The 27755-nt window shown below is 39.3% G+C and overlaps 1 protein-coding gene across 2 annotated transcripts in view; it reads right to left on the bottom strand.

Annotated features, from left to right (window-relative positions):
- Positions 1–11345: 11345 nt before the first annotated feature.
- The window catches only part of LAMP2 (lysosomal associated membrane protein 2), a 33434-nt gene continuing 17024 nt past the window's right edge, over positions 11346–27755 (bottom strand). Inside the window, exons 5-9 of one of the 2 annotated variants that reach the window (XM_052662901.1) lie at positions 27169–27335; positions 25776–25898; positions 21587–21650; positions 20989–21153; positions 11346–11855 (exon numbers count right to left, since the gene is read on the bottom strand). In XM_052662901.1, coding sequence (XP_052518861.1) covers positions 11716–11855; positions 20989–21153; positions 21587–21650; positions 25776–25898; positions 27169–27335 — 659 coding nt within the window. In that variant the 3' untranslated portion in view covers positions 11346–11715. Of the gene's footprint in view, positions 11856–16403; positions 18384–20988; positions 21154–21586; positions 21651–25775; positions 25899–27168; positions 27336–27755 lie in introns of those variants that run through there. The other variant, XM_052662902.1, reaches the window with a different exon arrangement.

The raw sequence follows: 27755 nt of genomic DNA, 5'->3' as shown, positions 1-27755 counted from the left end.
AATTTCTCTGATCCCCAAAACGTGTCGGCTCCCTTCCCCCACCATTAGGATCTCTGTGATGATGGGGTAATGGGTATAAAGGGTGCCCATGGTGTGACTTCTCATACCAGAGTGGCCACCATGTGACACTGTATGGCTATTCTCATTGGTGACAGCTCTGTAAAGTATAGGTATAATAGATGCCTCTGTTAATAGTTCTCCAAGGAGGATATTTTACTCCCATTTTAACAAATGTGGCAACTCAGTAAGTTACCCAAAGTCATTTAGTTGGGAGTTGGTCAAGCGCGGGTTCTAACCCCAGTCGTCTGGCACTAAACTCCATGCCCTTTCTGCTATATCAGAACCTCAACCTTGTACCCTTACCAGTTACTAGGAGTTAACAGGGTCTGTCAATACCTTGCTGGATGTATCTGACTATAATGGAAGGACTCTGAATTGTAGAGCCAGTCTGGTGGAGAGGGAAGTGAGTTGGAGGTGCCCAAAGAGTCAGGGTTGGTTGTTGTGGAGTGTTGATGCTACAAAAGAAGGTGCTGGAAGGAGTGTGGACATGGCTTCTAGGGGTGTCAGCCTGCTGAAAGTTACAGGGAGAGCGATGCAGAAAGCGGAGCAGCGTAGGGTGGCTGCTACGCTCCCCACTCCACCTCCACAGAGCCCCTTGCCATGAACACTTCCACTCCCATTTGTTTCATACAGCTGCAGAAGTAGTGGCTCCAAGCTGACCCTTCCTCCGGGGGCCTCTGCAGGCAGCGAGTGTAGGGATGGGGAGAAGCTCCGCTCAGGTGTCGCTGCTGCTGCTAAGTCACTTCAGTCATGTCCAACTCTGTGTGATCCCAGAGACGGCAGCCCACCAGGCTCCCCCATCCATGGGATTCTCCAGGCAAGAGCACTGGAGTGGGCTGCCATCGCCTTCTCCATCAGGTGGCGCAGGAGGCAACAAAAGACCGCTCCATGATAGGTGTGCTGCACCCCTGTACAGGTGAGAGATGTGCCCAGGGCATGGCAAATGCCAGCTAGCCAGACTAGTGAGCAATGTTCAAGTTTCCTCTAATAAAAACAAGTTTCAAATGAGGGCAGAGCCCTGATACCTCGCAGGAGTGGAGGCTTTGTCCTCTCACTGAGTCAACCCTTATTTATGAGCAAGATGCAAGAGAGAACCAAGGAGATTCATAACTCACTCTCTTGGGAAATTATTTTCCTGAGGCCCTTTCTGACTGTCAAAGTAAACTGGATTCACCACAACAGAAGTAGGAAAAGCAATTGAAACCACGTACAATCCCCAAACCTGGAGGTAACTACTGTTTATAATGTATTTACTTTACATACACACACACTTAAGTGTATAGAGAACCACATATTTATATACACCAAGACACAATATGGTACATATTTTTTTTGAAGCCTCAACTGTAAAAGTAGTGACTCAAATTTGGATCCCTTCTTGGTGGGCTCTGTACCCCACATGCAGAAGATATAGCAATTGACAGAAGCACTTTTTGGGTGGCAGAGCTGTTACAGATACATAGAGATTTATTTACCAAAACAGATTAATTCAGTACATATTCCTTTCCTGCATCTGTTTCTCACTTAGCAGCAGGGCACATTGTCTCATATCTGAATTATCTGAGAATGTAACTTTAAATGGTCATGTAAAATGCTGTCATGTCAGCATATCAATTTATTGTACTTAAGGAGTTCTCACTGGGCATTTAGATTGTTTTCAAATTTTCATTTCACTCTCAACAATATTAGTGTGCAGAGTCTTCTGTACCATGCCCAAGATTAAATATGAATGTGAAAGTCGCTCAGTCATGTCCGACTCTTTGCGACCCCATGGACTATACCATCCCTGGAATTCTTCAGATGAGAATACTGGAGTGGGTAGCCTTTCCCTTCTCCAGGGGATCTTCCTGAACCAGGGATCAAACCCAGGTCTTCCACATTGCAGGTAGATTCTTTACCAACTAAGCTGCCAGGGAAGCCCTGGAGTACTGGAGTGGGTAGCCTGTCCCTTCTCCATCTTCCCAATGGGTCTCCTGCACTGCAGGTGGATTCTTTACCAGCTGAGCTACAAGAAGAAAACCTAATAGTAAATATAATCATTTAAAAAATTTTAACCAGTTTGAAAGATCTTAGTTTGACTTGCATTTCTTTGCTTACATAGAAAGATGGAGTATTTTTTGAAATTACTTATCCATTTGTATTTCTTCTATCATGATTTATTCATGTCCTAAGTGTACTCATGGAATACTCACCTTGTTTTTATTTGATAGTAAGGATATTAACCTAACCCTATGTCATAATTAGGATGCCAAGTATTTTCCCTTGTTTGTAGATTATTTTTAAATTTGTGTGTGGTGGCATTTTGATAGAAGTATTGGTACTTACGAGGTAGGTCTCAATGTATTTTTCCCCCAAATAATCAACCTAGTAGCTCAGTATCATTTTTCAATGTTCCAGTCTTTCCCCACTGATCTGAAAGGACCATCTTTATCAAATACAGTGTGTGTATATATGTTGTCCATTAAATTGTTGGTCTGTTATATCCATCTAACACTTGATCTGAGCTTTATAACACATCTTAATAAATGCAGTAAAGTTATCACTCACTCATTTTTTTCTAAATTTTCTTAGTAGTTATCACCTGTTACATTCTCAGTTGAAGCTTTATTCAACTCTATTCCTCTGAGTCTCAAATGTACTTCTTCGACTGGATTCTGTGAGACTTATACAATCACTTCATAATTCATTGCTCTTTTTATAACCTAGTTTGAGTGGATTTCTACTCCTTAAGGCTTTATCTCAGCCCTATTCTCTCTTCTGCCTGTCCTAGTAGCTCAGACGGTAAAGCGTCTGCCTACAATGTGGGAGACCCGGGTTCAAACTCTGGGTCGGAAAGATCCCCTGGAGAAGGAAATGGCAACCCACTCCAGTATTCTTGCCTGGAAAATCCCATGGACCGAGGAGCCTGGTAGGCTACAGTCCATGGGGTTGCAAAGTCAGACACGACTAAGCGACTTCACTTTCACTTTTCATTCTCTCTTCACTTCCTCTTTCCATGATCTTGTCTAAACATGTGACATCTTTCATCTTTAGCAAAAAGATTCCAACCTATATTTTTTAAAAGCTCATGTTTATGTGAGCTTACTTTGTAAATTTGGTGGCATTATCTTACTTAATTCCCTTTAAAATCCTACAAGATAGTAAGTAGAAGACAGTACCATCTCCATCTTGCAAATGGAGAAACCTAAGCTTAGAGAGGTTGAATGACTTGTCCAAGTTACTTATCACCCTGTTGTGTGTCAAGAGCAAGGATGCAAATTCTTTTCTGATATACCTGCCATGCTATGCTATGTAGCATTTAAAAAGAAGGAAACATGAATATTAAATACTGTCTGCTTTAAAATGGAAAATCATAGCCGCCAGACTTGTTTTTGGAATTGAAGATGACACAAGAAGCAGTATGTCATACTGAAGGGAAGTTGTAATGGTAGCACGCTTACGGCTTGGCTCTGAATTCCAGATGCATTCAGTGGATTAATGGTAGGTGTTATAATGCAGGAGTAGTACTCTCCACAGTGCCTGATGCATATCAACTCTAAGATGTACATTTTTTTCACATTTTTGAAAACAGTAGGCCTCTCACAGTTTAACGAGTATTTATCTTACAACCGATAGCATCTTAGATTTGAGTAAAACAGGTATTAAGGAGTTAGTAAGTGTTTAGTTATTACTACAAAAAATGACCACTTATCCATCAGCAAATATTCATTCAGTGTGAACCGTGTGTCAGGCACTAGAGACTCGAACAGCCTAGTAAACACTGCAGATTCCTGCTTTCATGAAGTTTACCTTCTAGTGGGAAGCATACATGAAATACAGATTAGCAAGTAAAATAAATAGTATGTCAAATGGTAACGGGTGGAAGTAATGTAAGTGAAATAGACTAAAGGGGATGGGAAGTGGTGTAGGGGGGAACACTGGAGTTATAGAGTGGTCAAGGAATGCTTCCCTGACTAGGTGACATTTGAAGAGACCTAAATGGGACTACAGGATGAACCGTGAGGATAGCTAGGGGATCTTTCCAGGCAGAAGGTGGAGCAAACACAAGGGCCTTGAAGGGAAGACACCCTGAGAGTCTCTGAGAAGTAGCAAGAGGGCCAGTATGGCTGGAGAGGAGGGAGTACAGGAGAGCAGATAAGGTGGGAGCGGAAGAGCTGCACACTATGGCTGGAAAATAAGGAGGTGAATAAGGGCTTCCCTGGTGGCCCAGCAGTAAAGAACATGCTTGCAATGCAGAAGACATGGGTTCGATCCCTGATCAGGAAGATTCCCTGGAGAAGGAAATGGCAACCCACTCCAGTATTCTTACCTGGAAAATCCCATGGACAGAGGCACCTGGCAGGCTACAGTCCATGGGGTCACAAGGAATTGGACATGACTGAGCAACCAACAACAAATGTGAATGAGGATTTCTTTAAAAAAATTTGTTTATTTAATTGGAGGCTAATTACAATATTGTGCTGGTTTTTGCCATACATCGACATGAATCAGCCACGGGTATACATGTGTTCCCCCATCCTGAACACCCCCCCCCCAACCTCCCTCTCCACCCCATCCTTCTGGGTTGTCCCAGAGCACCAGCTTTGAGTGCCTTGCTTCATGTATCAAACTTGTACTGGCATGTATCAAACTTGTACTGGTTATCTATTTTACCTATGGTGATATACATGTTTCAGTGCCCTCTCAGAAAGGCTCTAGATAGTGGGAGGAACTGCATACCGGGGCTCAGAACCACCCAGCAAGGACTGCCAAGTGTCATGGCTACACTGCACTTAAAGTTAAGGGATGGCTGGGGGGTAGGAAGGACATTAATTTAGGTAAAGTGAGGAGACAGATCCATTTAGTCTCTTAAACACACTAATGCACGATCAGAATGATTCATGGTGCAGAACAATTTGAGGACAGAATGATAATGATACGTGATCAGAATAACTAGATGAGGCTACTCTGAAAAACAGTGACATTCAGGGCTTAACATCTCTAACGAGGTACAGCACAAACTGGCCTTGGTTTGATCTTTCACAACGCACACTGCCACCACATTCACTCTCGCTTCAACTGGGCTGAACTAAAGTTATTTTAAGAATACTGAAGAACATTTATAGGGTGACTTCATGCAGGACAGAAGAGTATAGGGGTCAGATTTCTGTAACCATTTAATGTAAGGTACGTTTCTTTTTAATCTATTCTTTCTTAGAAGCCAAGATGCATGGTGGTGAAGAGCATGGTCTTTGAAGGCAGACAGAACTGGGTTCAAATGTCAGTTTCATCACTTACTCTTTGTGGGACTTTTGTTAAACAACAGCTCAAACCTCAGTTATCTCCTCTGTAAACTGGGAATGATAGCACTCAACCTCAGAGAGTTGCTGTGAGGATTAAGTGAATGAAATGTGTGTATAAAGTGCACAGGACTGTAATTGCTCAATAAAACTATAGCTGCATTTTCCTACTAAAAATGAATTGGATGCCAAGATTTTTCCTGTTCACACTCTCTTGAAATAGAGGGACTCAAATTTACACTGCCATCAAAATACAGTAAAAAGACAGTAACAGCAAAGAGAAAGCAAAAATTTCCTTATAATTCTAAAGGCTGTTCTAGCACTTAACAGTATACACACTGAACTTAAAAAAGATGGACCTCCACATTGACTTTTTAGATGGCAACATATATGGAAACACTCTACTTGCTATCTATAAAGTGCTTCTTTCAGAGGTTTTGTGAGGTGCAGAGTTATGAAATATATTCAGCTGAGAGAAGACAGATGACCCCGACCCCAGTCCCACAAATGCAAGGTAAGGCTATTTTTTGACTGAATTAAAGCCCATTAAACATTTAACAATCAGAAAATGAAACCCCGTTATTCAGAACTATGGAGAGATGCTAAGTTCAATTCCTTCTCCCACCAAAAATGTCTCTTAAGTAAAAAGGAATGTGTGCCATTTAATCCAGTCATATAACATTTGAGCATTAGACTGGATTATCAGGAATTCAAAAGGAATTTTCAGAAAATGGATAGCTCCTCTTCTGCCCCTGTCATATCCCTGAGGTGTTTATCTTGCTCAGAATGGAACCAATTTCAACAGTGAATAGTTTATCGAAGCAGACAGATATACATATTAAAAGTACAATTACTATGAAGCTCTTAAATTTGATTTTTATATTTTATTTTCAATATCTTCTTGGAATTTTCATGACCATATAGGTCCCCATATTTGAGATGTCTACATTAAAGGTTCTAATGCCTTAATGACTGCCCTATGTAAATTTGCAGACCTATGAGATTATGTAAGTCCTATTGACAATTCAAGAGACAAAAATTTGAGGAACTCAGTTATACAAACCAATCCAACCTCTAAATACTGAGAACATGGAATAAAAATGAAGTTACCCATAGTAATATAGATTGAATGATCTTTATTGTATTTTAATCCACCGATCTAAAATTCACACATATCAGATGAAACAGGAGTGCCACAGTATGCTTTATTTTGTAGGTATTAATTAGTTCACTATATTGATATATCCAAAACTTTAGGTAGCAGCAAGCATCAGCTCTTCCAAAGAAGCTCAGGTGAAAATAATTCTTTATATTCATGAGTTCAAAGCCCCACTATCTGATCCACTGTTGTACTAACAAAAATGAACTGAGCTCACTCAGTTCATAGATTTGGGGCTTCCTGTATTTTACTGGAATTGAAGCAGTTTTTGTTCTAACCATCTGATAATTTTATATTTTAATTAATCTTAATTCTCAAGAATTAAACATGTTTGCTAATTATCTAAGATAAAACCATGATACTCTTTGAAGAATTAATGTTAGTCTCCTACTCAACAGGTAGAAAACTTTTAAATGAACCCATACTCCTAAATGTATCTGAATTTTCCAACCCATATACCTGGCAAGGTCACAAGCTGATTTAAATAACCTGGCTTTTAGACAATCATCTCAAAAATATTTATTGAAACGAAGCCACTGTTCTTTATGGTGCCATCACTCTGACTAAATAACAGCAAATCAATTGTTTTCACACATACAAAAAAACATTTTAAAAGAAAACATTCTTTATATACTTAGCAAATCGAGGAGAGCTCAAGTCTGTGAGTCAGAACTAGAAAGTTCTAAGGGAAGTGTAGCTGAGCATTCTGACTTTCTACTCCAGTTTGGAATATATGCCTTTGAGGTGCACATGTAAAGATAGTAAAGAAAGATGTTGATGAATTTTTTTTTTTTAAATGAAAGTTTCCAGTCCCGATTATTGGCGGAGTTCTGGCATCACTTAATGGCAGCAACACAGTGGAGAGCATCTGCACTGTGCTGAGAGGTAGATGGGGATCTTATCCTTGGATTTAATAAGAAACTTTATTTTTAAGGTTTAAGCCTAATTTTTTAATCCAAGAAAGTTTTTAAAGCGAAGACAGATCTTTGGAAGATGCTTGTTTTTTAGTTACATGAGAGAAAATAGCTTGATAAAATCAGCATCTGTCTTCATGGGAATCACACGAATCACACGTGTGCAAAGCTGCACACTAGAGAGATACAGCACTGTGCTTCCAAATCACAGGGTGATTCAATAGCCTGGCCAATCAAGCAGACACTGGGAGGAAAGGCCTCTAGTATCTGACTCTAGCAGCCAGAGCCATCAGAGGTCCCTACAGGGATACAAGTCTGTTATCAAGATCAACAAATTTACAGAATATTCCTGGTCCAGCTTTGGCCAGGCAGCCATTTGACTGATGATACTTCAGGGCCCACTAGTTTCTAGAGTTAGCACTTGCTGTTGTAAGAAAAAGAAACCAACACATTAAAAATTTATCAATTAGAACTTATTCATACAGGGGACGAGAGTGCAGACGGCACACAAAATGAAGCTTCGTCTTGTTCTTTTTTAGCGGAGGATGAAGTAACTTTCTGAACAAGGTAAGGCTCCATGAGGAAAAAAAATTTCTAATTCATAACTCTAAAAAAAAAAATAACCCAGGGAATTCCCTGGCGGTCCAGTGGTTAAGACCCTGCACTTCCACTGCAGAGGTCAAGGGTTCAATGCCTGGTGGAAGAACTAAGATCCCGCGTGTTGTGTTGTGCAGTACGGCAAAAAAATTTGGTATGAACACCTTTAAAAAAAAAAAAAAAGGTTGTAGATCTTACTTCAACCTTCAGCATAAATGGCAAGTCTGAGATAGTCAATATATTCCAAACTCTAGTAGGAAAAAAAAGACGTCCTTGTTAAAATAGAGTAGCCACTAATTGTAATTAAGAAAACAGCCAGACTTTTGCTATTAAATACAATATTGGGAAAACATTCCTTTCTTTCTAACTAGCAGAAAAATCAAGATTTAAATAATCTTGGGAAAACTAAGTCTGATGACAAACCAAATTTTATGTTTGCCACCAATGAAAATGAATTCCATTATGTTCTTGAATTTATTTTCTGAAGCAAGTTAAATTCTCCAACAGCTTTGATTTTGCAAATAATGTCAAAGAGGCAAAATACAAGTAACTGCAACATATAAAATTACCCTTCAATAGCAATGCTTTCATAATTGGAGTCAGAGGCTTAAAATCATTATTTACTAAAAAAGATACTGTAAGCCACAATTTTTCTTTCAATTACACTTTTACAAAGGAACAAAAAATAGAAAAATAAAAAACAGAAATTGGTCCTAAGAGTGCTACTCATGCCCAAGTTAGTTAGCAAACTCACTGAGGTTAATCTGCATATCCCAAACAATTGCACAGCATTTCCTGGCTTTTAGCCAATGGAAGACATGACTTCTCATAGCCAAAAAATAAAAATAAAAGAACCTACTAGATTTAACTGATTACACAGATTGATAACCAGTACGACTTTTCCTTCTTCCAATCATATAAGAGATAAAGACAACAATTATAAGGAAGCCCAAGGCCACACCCACTGCAACAGGAATAAGAAAGTTGAGGTCAGAGTCAGCAGAACATTCTTCAGCTGTTAGAAAAGAGACAGAAAGCAAGGAAAGGAAATTAGTAAGGGATGCAATTAAGCAGAAACAAGCAAACAAGAAACAAGCATTTTGAATGTGTACACAGGTTAGTCTTTTAGAGCATTATCCCATCTACTTTTACTATATCCACCCAAATATTAACATTTCCAACTAACCAATCCTCCTGTATCTCACTGTCACTTCATGTTTATTCACACCTAATTCCTCAGTACAAAAACCATTAAGTTAAGGGGACAACAGGAAAGAGTCTGAAACAAAGAACTGTGCTTAGGCAAAACCAATACAGTGTTATAAAGTAAAATAAAGTAAAAATAAAAATTAAAAAAATAATAATAAAAAAAGAAAAAAAAGAATTGTGCTTGCCTATTATGGGAAGACTTTATGCTGAATTGTCTAATAGCACCACAGGAAAAAAGAATAAAACCACCACCTGTGTATTTCCCCACTCCCTTTCTACCTTGCCATAACTGTCGTGAAAATATAAAAATTCTGAATGAGTAATAAAATTCAAGTTAAAAAGGATTTATGATCATGAAAATACAATATAATGTTTTTCATACAAGCATTAGGTAACTATCAGGTTATATTATTTTTTGCTGAGCAGTGGCCTGGAATAAAAGCAGAATCCAGTGGACACCACTGGACCACCAGGAAGGCTGTGTGCACGTGCAGTATAGATTCTGAGCCCTGGATTGAGACAGAACTGAGTTTAAATCTTGACTCCTTCAAGCACTAGCTAAAGGACCTTGGTCAAGTAATTTAAACTGAGCTTCACTTTCCTCATCTATAAAAGGGGGATAATACCTACATTATAAGGTATCTGAGGATTAAAAACAATTATATTTCTAAAATATCTGATACACATCAGAAGGTCAACAAGTGTTTATTCCCTTCTCTTTTCCTCCCATGTTTGTGATCCCATCCAAGGAGATTTTAGGCTTTGAAAATAGCAAACAGATCAAAATAGGAGGCATTCAAAAAGCTAACATTACCTTCAAAAATATTTAAGCAAAGTTGGTGTCATATATCATTTATTGGAAGTAATTAGTACAGAAACTCAAAGTGTCCAATGCTAATCTCATAGTTTCAAGTTTAAACCAGTTTTACTATTGAGTGATTAGATTTCATTGGGACTCTTTTAAATAAAAATGGTAATAATGCTTTTGTTGTCCACTAGATATATAACCTCAGTGAAGGCACTTCTCCTGTAAAAATTACGGGGTATAGAGTAAACAGTCTTTAAGGTCCTTTATAAATCTCATGCACATAACAAATGTGGTATTTGGTGTGATTTATGATTGAACAATAACTTGCTTTTTTACTCTAATTTTATCTTTTTCTCCTCTTGAATTTTTGTCATGCATAAAAAGTTGCTACCGTTCTGAATATATAATATGAATTTCAGCAATGACAATAGCTTTTATTAAAAGGATTTACTGTATTTTACTGAAAGCTTTCTGAGACTGATAACTGAGTGCCAAAATACTGATGAGTGAGTTATAAAAATTCTGAACAAGTCAAGATATACGTAGAATGAATTAATAAAATAATCACTTCAATGTGAAATTCTCAAGCTTCCTTTTTACTTGTCTATACATTCAGTATCTGTGCTGCACTTCTAACATGGAGCATGCTTCGATAGGGGCTGATTCTCTGGCTCATTTTAACGCCAACAGCTTCTCCCTACACTCCCATCTATGCTCTGCCCCACAGGGGATGTCTTGGAAAAACTAAGAGCCTAGTTGCTATGCCTCACTGCCTGCCTTTTGAGATTGCTGTTAGCTTATATTTCATAAGTACCAGTCTGATGACAACACTAAATAGATTTTAATGCTCCAGAGATCAACAAGATGAGGTAGAGAAACACAACACAATCTCTCCCAATTAGTTCATAGAATATTTCTACCTTTCAGTGCTAATTGGGCATCCAAGGAAGAGAAAAACACTTAAAAAAAAAAAAAAGGTAAGTGGTCAAACATATTTGAATCTTTTCAGTCTATACTGCTGAAAAAGAAACATTTTTTTTAAAAAGCTCTTAATTCTGAAGCCAGTTTAAGCTCTGTTGTGGTCTCTTGGGTCTGTTTTATACCTAGGGAAAAATCACAAGCCTAAGATACTGACTTCAGCTTCAAAGAAGTCAGCAAAAGTCACATAAAATGCTGATACTCCTGGGGACATTCAACTGAAAACCAAGTTTAAGCATATGATGGGCATTTATGCCACATCAACATTTATTTAATTAACTACATGCAAAGTGACGAGTTTAAATCAGGATAGTTCTTATACACTGAAAACAGAACACCGGTAGTGAAACAATGTTTATTAATTCCATGAAGAGACAACTACACATTCAACCGCCATAATGGCCATGTTACTAAGTTTCAGGCATCTTAGGTTAGAATCCAAATTTGGCCAAGGCTTCTTAAGATAGACCTTGAAACACTGCACACCCATGTTCTTTTCAACAAATTTGTCTTCAGGACCAGTTAACACGACGCTTTTTCAATTTTAAGCTGTTCTATTTACAGTTTTTACTAATAAAGAATAATCTCAATATGCTGGGACTGATTTAAGACTTAAAGTTTTGCTATCTTCACAAAATATTTCAAAACTGAAAAGGAAGAAAATCTTGTTATGTGCATGTATTTTTATACAATCAATCAGAAAGCAGGTTTCTAAAATTGCTCATATCCAGCATGATGGCGCTTGAGACCAATAAAGTAAGCCAGCAACACTAGAATAAGCACTCCTGCCAAGGCTGCTCCCACCGCTATGGGCACAAGGAAGTTGTCGTCATCTGCACTGCAGTCTTGAGCTAGATGTGGAGAAAGGACAATTGAGAACAAAAACAGTGACAACATTTCTAATGTGTACACTTTAAGTTAAAATGACAGTTCTTCCCAACACACACATTCGTTTTTCACACCCAGACAACAAATCACTGGCACTCATTACCAGCAGATGAGATGTCCCACGAAAGTGATTTTCCAAATAACCAAAATGTTTAAGTACCACCTCCCTCCCACAAATGCAGTCATTTGGGGAGAAAGACATAAAACAATCACCTACTTCCCAGATTTCTTAAATGGAAGATAATGGATAAATATATTTAGCCTTTCCTTGATGATCAAGCTGTGAGCTTTCAGAAGCAAACCGTTATGAAGTTGAAGAAGCATAGTGCCAGGTGCCCCACAGATTGGGAAGCAATAATGAAATGAAGCAAATAACCAACTATACAAAGCAGATAGAAGACTCAATGCAGAGCAATACGCGGTCACTTAGTAGTAAGGAAAGGTATCAACCGGCCCGGATTAAATAATTGTTAGCCTCAAGATTTCAGTCTGGTATAGGAGTCAGACAAGAGAATCAGTGGTTGCAATTTCAAAATGTGCTATAACAGGGACAGGGAACACACAAAGTGTCATCGAATTTACTCAGCCTTGTTACCCAAGACACGGTTTGAAAAAGGTGACACTAGAGCTGAGATATTAAGAATGAGTAAGAATTAGCTGTGCATGTAACGGGTGAAGGGCATTCCAGGTATAGAAAATAGCACAGACAAAAATATGGACCTATGGATGGTAACAAAACACAGGGCTTTGGGTAAAATGTAAGCAGGCTGGCATAGCTAAAACAATGGATTAAGAAATACTCTTGGAAAAGAGGTGGAAATAGGATGTTAGGACCAGCTTACAAAGGCATTGTATGCTCTAGGTAGTCTGGCCTTATACTGATAGAAAAAAAACATTTTTTTGCAGAATTTTAAGCAGGATATTTGTTTCAGAAGTTATGGGAGATGGAAGGCTGGAGGTATTGTTAGGAAGCAACTCTACTGCTAGAAGTTAGATGACCAATAATTCAATCCTGAACTCAGTAACGTGCAGATGTAGAAGGGACAGACTATAGAGATCCAATGAGAAGACAGAATTGACCAAATGGATGTAGGCAGTGTGGTAGGAGATAACAGAATGGCTTCCAATTCCATGCTTTGGTGATTAGGTAGATGCTGGTGCCATTCATGGTGATGAGGAATACAGAGGAATAGTATGCATTTCAGTTTTATATGTATTTATTTTCGTGAGGGTTAGTTTTTTAATTTTTAAAATCTGTGTATTAGGAGAGGGTAAAGAGGGATTTGTGGAAGAGGGAGACATTCAAGCTTCAGATACCTGCGTCTTAACCAAGTGGTTGATGCACTTAAGTGATAGGTCAAACCAGGGACAGAGGTATTTCTCAGCAAGGGCAGATAAAATAAGAGGGTCAGGGACAAAACCCTTTGAAGAATAAAGGAGTAGGGAAAAGTAGGAAAGGTAGGTAGAAAATGGTGCCTCAGAAGCCAAGGAAAGAAAGTTTCCATTATCATGAGAGAATAGTGTCAATTATTAGAGATGCCTGAGAAATGCCCACTGGTTGAAGCAATATAGAGGGTGGGGGCTAGGAGTCATATTGTTGCAGGTTTAAGAGTGAGTGGGAAGTGATTGGTTGGGAGATCAAGAACTTGGGATGGGGAACACAGTATTTGTTATGAGAAGTTTAGAGGGACAAAAAAAGGTAGACAGAAGGGGGACACTGGGTCAAGAAAGGATATCTTCAGGGTGCGAGGGACTTAAGTGGTTACACAATCAAGGAAAAAGCCATGAGTTTTTTACAGGTTGAAGATGCCTCCTGGGAGGCAGGAGAAATCCAATTCTAGAAGCACTGACCAGAAGGAAAGCTAGTGAGACTCCAGAAGAAAGGAACAGCGTAGACGGTGGTATGTTTGCAGAGGTAGGAAGCAGCTAGTATGCTGAACCACAACTTCTATTTTCCATTTCTTTGCCTCTTCCTGCCCTAATTCTCCTCCTCGCTTGCAATTTACCAGGGATTGATAAATCAGATAATTATGCTTATTAGAACTGTGCCCAAAAGAATGAATAGCTGCAAGGCAAATCTGTATTTTCATGTAGGAAATGTGCCAGCCTTTCACTAGTCTCTGGAGCAACAACTGGGAGCAATATGCAGTCCTAGAGTTTATGGACTTTGTGACATTAGCTTTGGCTGCCAGCTCAATGATCTTTTTCACTTGCTTCTTGGTTTTGTTAACAATCAGGATAGCTGAGATTGCCAGATGTGACTTTTGTGGATTTATGGTGTTAAGATCACCCAGTGAGTCCTCCCCTTCAATTTCCCAAATTACCAGCCAGCATATAAACAGCTAGGCGACATGTACCATAAAGTATTATGCCTTGGATTTTATATAACTTGGTTTTTAAAAAATTCATTAGTAGATTAATTTCTCATTCTGGAAACAAATTCAAAGTCCTCTCTTTCCCAAATTGGGTATTTGACCCAATTTGAAACGACTGAAACGACTTTAATAAATACTGCCAATAAGGCTTTCATGTAAGACAAATATTCTTAGATCAAAAAGGCAATTCCACTAATACAAAGATTTTTCTAGATGCTGTCATTTACCTAAAATGCTCTCAATTAGTATGTGAAGTGTTAATTTATAATAACTATTGATTTTATGAATTCAACCTGCAAAAATTCTTCAGGTAATGGAAAGATATTTTGGTAAACAGAAATTTTAATAAAATCACAACTTGAAAAACCTTCTGTAAGTCATTCTGACCTGCTCTATCTGCCTAATGTACACTTGAGACCATACTGAAAATATTTCTGGAGAATGGAAAAGTGGGAGAGTTTAATAATCACAGAAGCAGTGAAGAATTTTAGAAGTAAAATTTCATGGCCATTGAAATCTCAAGGAAAATGTTCATGGAGATTTTAAAAATGCTGTTAATCTTCAATTTTATGTTAGTTCAGAAATTTGTCAGATACACTTTTCAGGGTGAGGGTTGAAAAGTCAAGATGTACATTTATAATAAAATAGAAAACAAACACCTCTTTAAAACCAATGAGTTAAATTTCTCTTTAGAAGAATCAGAATTAAGAGGCACATTTTTATGTGACATTTATCATATACCTTTTAGATCTACAGTCAAACTGCTTGAAGTTTATTACACGGATCTGAAAAGATACTTGAAACTACTCACTCTATACTAGTTTCAAAAATATGATAATTATTGATGCAGAAAATTAGGTACTAGGGTAAAAGAGCGGAAAAGGCAATGGCACCCCACTCCAGTACTCTTGCCTGGAAAATCCCATGGACGGAGGACCTTGTAGGCTGCAGTCCATGGGGTCGCTAAGAGTTGGATACGACTGAGCGACTTCCCTTTCACTTTTCACTTTCATGCACTGGAGAAGGAAATGGCAACCCACTCCAGTGTTCTTGCCTGGAGAATCCCAGAGACGGGGGAGCCTGGTGGGCTGCTGTCTATGGGGTCGCACAGAGTCGGACACGACTGAAGTGACTTAGCAGTAGCAGGATAAAAAATCAGGAGATAAGTAGGAGAAAGATGAGCCTAAGACAATGTAATATTATCTACTTAAATAAACAGAAATAAAAATGCTATAATCCTAAAAATATCTTGATTCTTTTAAGAATTCCTCCTAAAAAAATGCAATACTTCAGATGGTATGTTTTACACTTGATGAAAATATGTTTTTTATCCCTAACAAGCAGCTTATCAGGTTTCTTCTAAAAATACTCAGATGTATATTTTTCTTCACTGAAATGAAAAATTTCACTCAAAGAAATACAAGTAACAAGACTTGAAAACCCTCAACCCCCAGATGAAAAAACTGAGAGACCCCAGTTGAGTAGCTTGACCCAAGGCACATGGTAGCTAGTAGAGTTAAGAGCTGTGATGATTAACTGGCAGTCACAGGCTTAACTGGGTAATCCAGAGGAAAGCCAGCCAGGTTGCTAAATGGTTGTGTGTGACACACTAAGGTAGACTGGGAAGTCATCTAAAAATTGGAAGTTTCATGCATTTTAAGGTGATCTGAGAGAAAGATTACATACAATCCTATTTTGGCTTGGATCAATAGCTTGGTTTGTGTGGCTGCAATGTACAGATATTAAATATCAGCCTCAATTTAGGTGTTGAGAAAAGTATACAGAGATACTCTGTTGCTTTTACAGTAAAATATTCTAAATCATTGGTTTCCTAACTGCCTACACATTAGATTCAACTGGGGAGCTTACACACACACACACATCCCATACACATCTCATCCCCGACCTGATTTTTACTCTGTAGCCACTCCAACATCAGTAAGGACCTATACACACACACACACACACACACACACCACTCTCCCAGACAGTAATACACAGAACATTCTGGAAATAATTTAGTTCTAGGCATTTTTGAAGTTTTTCCTTTTGGAAGAAATTGCCATTATATAGTATACAAAATCTAGACTTTAGCCAACAGGAAAGAAATGTGAGCAAATTTCCTTAAGAAATAAAAGAATCTTTATTGTTTGTTTTAGAAGCAATATGTTGAGCAAGTGGACAGTCAAATAACCGAAGAGAAATACCATACATCAACTAGTGGTTTAAACATTTGAGGAAAAAAACATGAAAAGCATTTACATGGACCAGATTCTTTATACAAATGCTAACCCATGAGAAACACCCAGAAACCAAATAGAGTGTTAGACCATCAAGATGTAAACCCAGTCAAACAAAACTACAAAAGGTACAAAGAACACGTGGCTATACGAATAGTGTAATAGCATATAAACTGGCCCATGTAAAATACGAAAATAGTCAATTAAGTCAGATTCTCTATAAAACAGTGCTAATTAGAGGTATTTTAATATGAATCAGGTATATAATCTCAAGGTAGAAACTTCTAGAAACATTAACAGCATTAAGCCAGGGCCACTTGCTTGTGCTTCTAATTTTTATTTTTTAAAAAAGCTGCTTTGACTCTTGAGAAATATCTAAGGCTCATACTCTTGGAAGCGTTGTCCATTCCTATAAGCGTAACAATCTTACACTAAAACATTATTTAAATAAAGATTTTTTTAAAAATCAGATTTATATTTAGCCTTTAAAAAGTGCCTTAAGCTGGCAAAGCAGCTCCAAGTAGCTTTCTAGAGAGGGGCTCTAGACATTAGGTGGTGCAGGTGAAATGGAGTTTGGTGCCTCTCCCCAGAGCACAAAACTTAACAAAAAGTACGTGAATTGATGATGCTACCGTAATGAACAATAATAACATAAGCTTTGATTAGCACTGAACTATTTAAGTACGAAAGCCACATTAGTAAATGTAGCCATCAATGTAAGCTGGAAAGGAAGAACAGCTTTTTCGTCAACGAAGAGGAGACCAAGATTTTGGGGTTAGGTCCAAGTTCTTTATCTAGGACATACTGGCATTTCTTCTTTAAGGAAAAGGAAAGAATAAAACAAACTACCACCAACACGGAGACTCAAAGACTAAAGAGAAATCTACATAAATCTAGTGACATTAATATTAGCACTGTGAGTAGGAGCCAATTTATGGGTACAAAGAACTAACACCCCAAATTGGCACTGCCTAGCAATTATCTCTAAAGCATCTAGAAAATGGATTGAAATGCCCAGGTGGAATAGTCTTTTATCTTACCACTTAAAAGGCTGAATTACTCAGTTGCCTTTTTTTTTTAAAGAAAGGACTCAACGGTTAAGATTAACACCTATTCTAAAATTTTAAAAGCTTCTGTATCTTTTGTCACTACAGCCATATTAAGTACAAGTGTACTCAAAAGGCATTAGAAAAGCATGCATTGCTAAGAACATAATACTATTAGACCCTGTTCACATCTACTGGCATATCTCTCATAGTCAAATATGCAGCAATGCCAAAGCAGCTAAGTTAACCTGCAAACAAAATCACTAAGAAATGCAAAATGAGCAAGTACAAATCCACCATAGAATGTGTTGTCTCAATTTGACTACATACGAGGGTGGGGAGGGGGTTAAGCTCTTTTTCCTAAACTGTGTATTTCTAATCAGAATGTCTCAAGTGACAACAACGAAATAGTAATTCAAGACAATGTAAAACAGAATCTATAATCCATGCGATTTTGCACATTTGGGGGGGGAGGTGCTATAAAAATGTTTTAAATTCCTTAGTTGGAAAAGCCAAAATCATGTGATTAATTTATAGTTTATCATTTCAGGGGTGTTTTTTAACTATTTGAGTTTGAAATCCCCCAATACCACCTGTTTTAAGATCAGCACTGTAAACTATATATACCTTAAGTTGAACAGTATTGCATGTTGGAATTTGTACTTGCTTTTATTATCATGTAGATTAGTGTTACAGAGTCTGATATCCAGCATAACTTTTTCTTCTGCCAATTAGGTAAGCAATCACTATAACGATAATCAAGCCTGAAAGACCAGCACCAACTATAATTGGTATTAGAATGGTGTCATCATCCAGCGAACACTCTTGGGCTGTAGGTGAGAAAAAGTGTGTAACAAAGAATGAGTATAATAAAAAAGAAATGATGTTCCAAAAGTAAAAGATGTTCATTAAAAAGTCAGAAAATGCTCTTAAAAGATCAACTTTAAGTAATTAAGACAGGTCTATTTTTATGATAAAGCTACATAAATTATGGATTGTTCTAGAATCAAAATCCTCAAACTTATTTGTCCTTTCATTCATGTATGTTTGTAGGTATTAGATAGATATGCATGTATACTCATTTATGTAAAACACATACATGTGTCTATATTTCTTTGTTTATATATTCCAAGTGCTTTCCAAAATAGGAGTATTACTTTATCAGAAATGAAGGGAGCCAATCTAGCCAGATTTCTACATAGCCAGTTTAGACTCTTCATGGCAGAGTGATGTCTTTAGGGAAACTGGCAGATCAGGAAGGTTTCATCACGCGATCAGAAGAGCCACACTGTAGCCTGTGAACCAAATCTGGCCCAAAGGCTAAAAAAATGCCTTTTGAACATTTTTAAATGATTGGGGGGGGGGGGACAAAAGCAAAAGAAGATGATTTTGTGATTCATGTGAATTACATGAAATTCAAGTTTCTGGTATCCACAAGGCAAGTTTTACTGGAAAACAGCCACGTTCACTTGTTTACTGCCTGTGGCTCTTTTTCACGCCACAACAGCAGAGCTCAATAGTTGTGACAGAGACCATATGGCCTCCAAAGCTGAAACGCTGTCTGAGCCTTTACAAAAAAAAAAAGCCTGCAGATTCTCAACTTTAAGGAAACGCTTCTAGTGGCTGCTAAAGTCAAGAAACTGAGACCTCTGACTAATTTGAGTGCGTTTACCAATTTATCAATCCAGTCAGGGCTCACAGGGGCTATCTTTTCCATTTCTAGAGAGCAGTCTGATTCAGTAAAATCCATCAACACTCTTACCTTACTCCTCCTACATAGTTAAGTATTACCAGTCAAGAACCTAGCTCTACAAGTAGATTACACATTCAGTATCAGTACTAAATGTTGTATACTCCTTTGGGTGATATTTTTAATTCTATGTATATGAAAACCAAAGCGGCAAATAAGAGAAAAAATACAGCTCATCTGTATTTTAGCTGACTAGATTAACAGGCTTGAGCTGACTGCACACTGCAAATAATCTGAAGTGCAACACAAATCTGGACTTAAAACTTGAAGGTAATAATGTAGGGGAGGAGCTTGATAAAGACTCAAAAGTAAAATGATGAAAGGATCAAAATAATTGAGAAGGAAATGGTAACTCACTCCAGTATTCTAGCAGGGAAAATCCCACGGACAGAGGAGCCTGGTGGGCTACAGTTCATGGGGTCGCAGAGAGCCAGACACGACTGAGTGACTGAGCGCACAAGCAAAATCTGACCAAGGGGACCATGAATTCTTGGGACTATGTTTTAATTGTGATCAACCCCTCTAATCACAAGAATGGTAGCGTCAAGAGCCTAATTTATTCTGGCCTAACCAAGGCCAGCTAGGTGTTCAGCACTACTGCAAAACCGCTGAGCAGCTCATAGCATATGCACTTTCAGATGCAGCTTCCACATTTCTTTCTAAACCACTGAATTCATTGTTGAAAAGGATGTGGATGACTGGTGTGGCTCTGCTTGGCAGAGCTGTGATCCACAAATCATCCATTTTATGTAATCGGGTTTAAAAGACAAGTCAATTAAGGAATTTTATGTACTTTTCCCTCTTCATGCAGATTTTAATCTTGTAATGCCAAATGCATCTTTGATAATCATATAAACACAGTGTAATGAGCCATTCACAAAGCTTTCACTAAAAATCTGTTAAATACCACCATTAGCCCTGTGTAGACCTTCAAAGAGCCTCATTCACACTGGCACATGCTTTTAAAACTCTCCAGATCATTCTAGCTGGCCAAAACATAGGCCACATCTGAGACTTTCCTACCGCAATCTTTTATCTTAATAAAATGAGACCAAACTACTTTAATTCGAGTACGAAAATGTTTCCAGCGAGAAGATGGCCCCAAGAAGGCAGTCAAGATGCTCAAAAACCGCTGCTCCCCAGTGCCATCCTTCCCATAAATGACAATCCATGGAGTAGTGTCTGCGTCTTATGTTCAGTTCAGTCGCTCAGTCGTGTCTGACTCTTTGCGACCCCATGAATCGCAGCACGCCAGGCTTCCCTGTCCATCACCAACTCCCGGAGTTCACTCAAACTCATGTCCATCGAGTCAGTGATGCCATCCAGCCATCTCATCCTCTGTCGTCCCCTTCTCCTCCTGCCCCCAATCCCTCCCAGCATCAGAGTCTTTCCCAATGAGTCAACTCTTTGCTGAGGTGGCCAAAGTATGTAAAGCTCACTTAAAAAACCTATCAGTTTTTAGCCTTAAGAACTTTGCTGCAAATGATTTTGAGATTACAAAACACACTTAATTTGAGCAAAATGATTAGCTAATACAGTCACACCACTTTCTCAGGGCTCTAAGAGTCGAGAGGTGAATTCCTATTTCTCTATTCCAGGGCTTAAATTTCCACGACTCAAAAGAAAAGCCACCTAGCAGTCAACCTATGAGCATAAATTATTAATAAAACTTGCTTGATTCTTACCAGTAGAATACTTTCCTTCTGTCACACTGAAAGGCTGAACCCTTAGATCAAAGGTATTTATCTGAAATGCTCCAGACACGGAAACGGTCTGCTCTTTGTTGCACATATAAGAACTTCCCAGGGGAGCATCCCAGTAGCTGAGATTGGTATTTGAAATGCTGTAAACTTTAAAGGAAAAAAAAAATGTTAGTAACTTCTTATCCTGTCAATATTTTTTAAAAAGGGAGGAGGGGGAAGACAATCCTGAGGAATTTTCTGCGAAATACGGGAGAGCTCAGGGTACAGGGTCTGCCCACAAAAAGCCATTCTTAAGATCACTAACTAGGTTCCCTATCTCTTTGGATGTTGCAACAGTCTAAAACCCAGTCACATTCTTTAACTATTACTTACTATGCTTTGAAAATACAAGATATTGCAAAAGATAAAACCGGTTCTAAGTTATGGTCAAAGCCCAATTTTAACATAGAATCTTCTGTTCCATTAAATAAGGCACTTGTCATTAAATTATCTTGTTATTTGGTAAAAAGATAAGTATGGTTTGTATTCTTTCAGTGAAACCTATACTCCTCCCCACCTCCCAGGCCAATGTTTTGCTTACCAGAGCCATTAACCAAAATCATGCTGACATTCACCTCCTTCAGATAGAATCGGTTTTCATTTTTCTGTGTGAAAAAAAGCATCCAGTTAGTCAATGCATCACAGCTGTTTACAGACACAGTTAACATCTACGGAAGGAGAGCAATCTAATACTATTACCCAGAAGATCCAACCATGGATTAGACCTGGCCCAGGAGCACAAATTGCAAAATAAGTCAAGAGACTCAAAATGTGACTGATACCCTTTTACCTCTTCATTTTTGTTTCCAGCTTTGGGACCAGAGATGATGTGCTCACCTGGTTCCCAGACACTCAGCAATTCACTCCCTCCATTCTGATCTTTCTGTCACTTTCCAAGCCCTTACCACCTCTAGCCTGGATCACAACAGCCTCTTCACAGGGCTCCCTGCCTTTCTGCCTGTCCAGCTCTGTTTTTCCTCCAATGCTATTTTCTTTCTGAGGCATTAAGCTGATCAGAGGATCCTTCCAATTACTTCACTGCTTAGTATGTACAAGGTAACACATCTAAGTGTTCCAGGGAGCCAGCAAAATGGACACATTTGGATCCTGCCCCCATTGCGTTTACAATCTGCCAGAGAAGACAAACAAAAATAAATAACCATACTACAAAAAAGAAAGTGATAAATTACGAATAAAAGGAGAGGAATTCCAACTAGGGAAGGAGCAAAGGCAACAGAAGGTTAGGGATGGGCCATCTGAATGGGGTAGGATTCAATTAGGAAAGAAGCATAAACAAGTATTCAAGAAGGGAAGAGCCTGAATAAAGAAGTCAGAAATAAGCATCATCGCAAGCACACTGGCATCTGAAAACTTTAAGCACTGTTCCTAAAACTTTACCCAGGAGGCTTCATGGAAGAATTACAACACCCCATTTTGAGATGGGATAACTGATCCATGGAGGGTGTTGAGCAACTTCCGCAAGGCTACAGAGTTAGCTGGGATTTGACCCCAGGGAGTCTGGCTGTGGAGCCTGAGTGCTGGTTCCTCGGCCACTCTCCTACCACACTGGATGTGCACAGGGAACAGGGTGACGGAAGCATGAGCTTCACGACAAGGGAAAGAAGGAAACATAAAGCTGGATATGCAGGTTACTTTGCACAGCGGGGAGAGGAGGCTTGAACTACCCCAGGCATGGAATTTAGATGTTTTCTTGTTGGCAAAACAGAACTGCTGCAGGTTTCTGAGAAAGAGCTGAGCTTCAAGAAGATTCAGCTGATGCCGAAGTACATTAGGGGAGAGGAGGAGAAGGGGGGGCTAGTTAGGAGGTGGTCTGAAACTAGATAGGAGGTAAGTGGTAATGGAGGCCGGAATCGGTAGGGAATGAAAACAAGGGGGCAGACTAAGAGAACTTCAGGAGAAAGCACACAGAAGTCTTGACAACGCCACCCCATCTCTCCTTGGTTCGCCATTCAAGGCTCTCCACAATTTGTCCCAAACACTCTTCCAAACTTATGATTCACTAAACATGTTCCATGCCTCATTTTCCACCTGGTCTTGATTGTGTTCCTTTATCCAGGGATATTCTGTACTTTTTCACTTATTCCCCTTATACTCCATATGTACACATCTGGCCCATTCTTGAATGTCCAGCTTTAATGCCATCTCTTCTGTAAAACCCTCCTGACTCTCCTCCAGCCAGAATTAATGGCTCATTCCTCTATACTTCCATTGTTGTGTTGGGGCGCTCAGTCATGTCTGACTCTTTGTGAGCCCATGGACTGTAGCTCGCCAGATTCCTATCCATGGAACTCTCTAAGCAAGAATATTGGAAGCAGCCATTCCCTTCTCCAAGGGACCTTCCTGATCCAGGGATCGAACCTGGGACTCTTGTGTCTCCTGCAATAGCAGGCAGATTCTTTACCACTGAATCACCGGGAAGCCCTCCTTTACTCCCATAGCACTCTGTACTTTCCTCTGGTCTAACGCTCATCCCACTTAGAATGCACCTCCTACAGCACAGTCTACTTTTCCACAGAAAAATCCAAAAGCCAGCAGGGCATTCAAGGCCTTCCATAAAAGTGGTGGTTATCTGTACACTGTTATCTTTATCACTTGGGGACTTCCCCAGTGGCTCAGTGGTAAAGAATCTGCCTGCCGACACAGGAGATGCAGGCTCGATCCCTGAGTCAGGAAGATCCCCTGGAGAAGGAAACAGCAACGTGCTCCAGTTCTCTTGCCTGGAAAATTCCATGGACAGAGGAGACTGGTGGGCTACAGTCCATGGGGTCACAAAAGTTGGATGCAACTGAGCGCATGCACGCACACACCTTGACCGATAGATCTTGGGCATCTTAAGAACACAGGCCTTCTTCTTTGTATCCCACCATAGCAACCTGTGGTGGTGGTGTTTAGTCGCCAGTCGTGTCCAACTCTTCGCGATCCTGTGGACTGCAGCATGTCAGGCCTCCCTGTCCCTCACCACCTCCTGGAGTTCCCCAAGTTCATGTCCACTGGAATGGTGATGCCATCCAGCCATCTCATCCTCTGACACCCTCTTTTCCTTTTGCCCTCAATCTTTCCCAGCATCAGGTCTTTTCCAATGGGGGAAAAAAAACCCACATGCCTTGTCATGGCGAGTGGCTTGTGTAACTCAAGCTATGAGCTTTGCCGTGTAAGGCCATCCAAGACAGACGGGTCATAGGAGAGTTCTGACAAAATGTGATCCACTGGAGGAGTGAATGGCAAACCACCCCAGTATACTTGCCATTAGAACCTCATGAACAGTATAAAAAGCATCCTGTATATACACTGAATTCAATTATCCTGACAAGCAACTGTCATGATAGGATTGAAGGTGAGATGGGCCCCACTGAACTCTGGTGACACTGTAGGTATTTCTAGACTTTTCAAAGTGCCTTTAGCAGGGTTAAAATGTCACTATTTTGAACCACATTTTAGAACAGTCTTCTTGAATTAAGCATTACATATTTCCCCATGAGAGTCAGAAAAAACCATGTTCCCTTTAGGATCTTACCTCAGCTAGAAAGATCAAGCTCAATCACTCAAAAGGGAATGAATCTAAAATCTTGCTTTCTTCGTTTTTATTGACTACAATATAATCTCTATGAGATAACTTGGGAAGCTTGCTCTACCACATTGAAGATGACAAGCTTAACTATACATTCTTAATAGCAGTTCACTGGTCATATGTGTACTGTAATGGAGAAATTATTTACATATTGGAAAAAGAAGATTTTTATAAACCTTTCTAAAATATAATCATCAATTACTCCGCTTATTTTCCATAGAGGAAAAAGGCTTTATACTCAAAATACCAAGTTTAGACAAGAAACAAAGACATACCTAACTTCGCATATATCAGATGTTGAAGCTATTTCCCCATCCCCAGATATGAGTAATCTGATTTAAAAGCACAACTGTTTTTAGCCACTTATATATTAACTGTTGGTGGGTTAACAGGTTCCCTCATGGGTAGCTAGCCCCTCCTCCCCATTCCAATTTGTCATAACCCATGCACGCACATGCACACACACATACACCCTTCAAAAAATTATGGGGATAACAACTGCTTCTGAGAAGGTGGAAATAAAGGTCCCCAATGATTAATTTATGCTAGCTAGAAGTAGAACATGCACGAAAACTTCTGTTTAGGGTCCATCCAGCCTTTGATAGGACCATGAACAAAGAACACCTGGATGCCACCATTATAAACTATCCTGACGTAGTACATGCAGAGCCTTGGACACAGTGAGTACTCAGTTAAGTGTTAGCTATCATTATCACTGATACTCTGACCAGTAATATAACCCTGAAAAAGCCTAAATATTATAAGAGATAAACAGGAGAATTTTCTAACCAATAATGGAAAAAAACTATGGAAAGTACTTTGTCTTTTATAAGTAGACTTTATTATTACATATATCTATTTGGACAGATTAGATTTTTTTTTATATGGGTTAATTCTTACTCCTACCCTAAGGTCTATATAACAGCAGAAGAGGAGAATAAGCCCAGTTCACAGAACATGGAAGTGACCCTGCGGGATTAACAGGAATCAGTGGACTACACTGTATAATTAAGTAGTGTTGAAATGGAAAATAGAGATAATTATCCCCCTCAACACAGAAACATACACACCCATTCACACAGGGACTTTCAGATGTGTTTCTGAGAGAATGATCCTAATTCTTCATGAACCAGTTACTCACCACAGCAAAGACAAAGTCAAGATACTTGATGTTGCTGCTGCTCAACCTGAGCAGAGCAGTTTGAGGTTGGCAGCTGCCAGTAGCATTGGTTGTGTTGGGATTGATATTAAAAACTGAAGCAACCTTTAGGGGAAGAGGAGGGGAGAAAGGCATAGATTAACCATAAAAATCTATAGCAAAACCTTATATTCCAATAAGATCAAGTTCACGGAGAACAAACACTCCTTTTGTCTCCTGGATATTTAAATGTATAATGTCTTACTTTCAAAGCTGGTACAAGCCCCTCAAGCTGTAACTCAGCAGACTTTAAAAAAAAAAAAAGGGAAGACAAGAGGGAAGCTTCCTCAAACAATGAGCCAAATGAAAAGACATTTTTTATGGAGCACAAGAGCCATCTGTCTAGCTTGTTTAAGTCCCAAGACACTGGAAATGGGATCGGTTTGCCAGAACGCCCTCTGTAGGCCCAATAGAGCTTTGCAAGCAGAAGTGCCGTTAGGCACTCCTTTCTCTACATACCATTCAAATCATCAAACAGCTGGAGAAACAGCTGCACTCTTCCAAGTTTACAGTGTTAGTCACTCAGTTGTGTCCGACTCTTTGGAACCCCATGGTCTGACCACAGAATTCTCTAGGCAAGAATACTGGAGTGGGTTGCTATTCCCTTCTCCAGGGGATCTTCCTGACCCAGGGATCGAACCAGGGTCTCCTGCACTGCAGGCAGATTTTTTACCATCTGAGCCACCAGGGAAGCCCTCACATAAAAGTGTGAAGGAGTTGTATTTTTAAACTAACTGAAACAAAGATCAACTGCTTGGACTTCCCTCGTGGTGCAGTGAATAAGAATCTGCCTGCCAATGCAGGGGACTCAGGTTCCATCCCTGGTCCAGGAAGATCCCACATGCCATGGAGCAAATAAGCCCGTGCGCCACAACCACTGAGCCCCATATGCCTAGAGCCCGTGCTGCACAACAGAGAAGCCACCACAATGAGAAGCCTGTGCACAGTAACGATGAGTAGCCCCCACTCACCGCAACTAGAGAAAGCCCACCCAAAGCAATGAAGACCCAGCACAGAGAAAAATAAGTAAAAATAAATAAATAAAATAAAATAAAATAAAAAACTGCTCATATTGTGACCTGGTGACGGGAAAAGAATCTACACCCCAAAGAGTCCCTTAAACTAATAGATTTCCTGCTGGCCAAGACAATCCTTTGACAGCAACATTAACTCTTTACGGTTGTATTAACTCAAATTAGTCACAACTCTACAAGACATCAGATCAGTATTTAAAACTCCATCAGTCTATTACACCACTCTTGGGCTGAAGGCTGGACCCACTACATTGGAAAGGAGATACAGAAAAGAATGTATCAATAAAAACAGGCAACTATACCTTATCATGAGTAATGTTCAGCTGCAGCCCCATGGTAGCCAGAAGACAGGTACCATTACTATTTACAACTGAATAGGATCCGACCACTGGTTTTGTTGGAGATGGCGCCGTGGTGGGAACGATGGGCATGGCAGTGGTTACAGCTTTATCTTTATCACACAAAAACTCTAAAACATACAAGGACAAAATAAACTGTTTAACTCATAAGGTCAGGGAAGAGCAACATATTTCTCAAAACAGAAGTCCAAAAGGATTATATTCGGGATAAGGAATGTCTTGAAAGTGTTATTAGTATTTTAAACTAAATGAGGCGGAGGTCCTCAAACTGCTGCTTCACATGCAGACAATCTTCAAAAAGTTATGACACAGCAGATGGGCTCCAGACACAAACAAATGCTTTATCTACTCACATGTGGCCACACACTCATCTTTTTATACCTTTATTCTCTCCCAAATTATCACCTGCTTCTGAGATGAAAATCAGAGATTTAAGTTTGAAAACAGTTCACCCCTACGTTAAAAAAAAAAGTGTTTTTAACTAAAAAAACAGTTTAAAAATCACTGAAGGATTTAAATACAAATGAACC

Source organism: Budorcas taxicolor, chromosome X (assembly GCF_023091745.1).
Source record: "Budorcas taxicolor isolate Tak-1 chromosome X, Takin1.1, whole genome shotgun sequence".
Classification (NCBI taxonomy): Eukaryota; Metazoa; Chordata; class Mammalia; order Artiodactyla; family Bovidae; genus Budorcas; species Budorcas taxicolor.
This window is presented reverse-complemented; position numbering and strand designations above follow the sequence as displayed.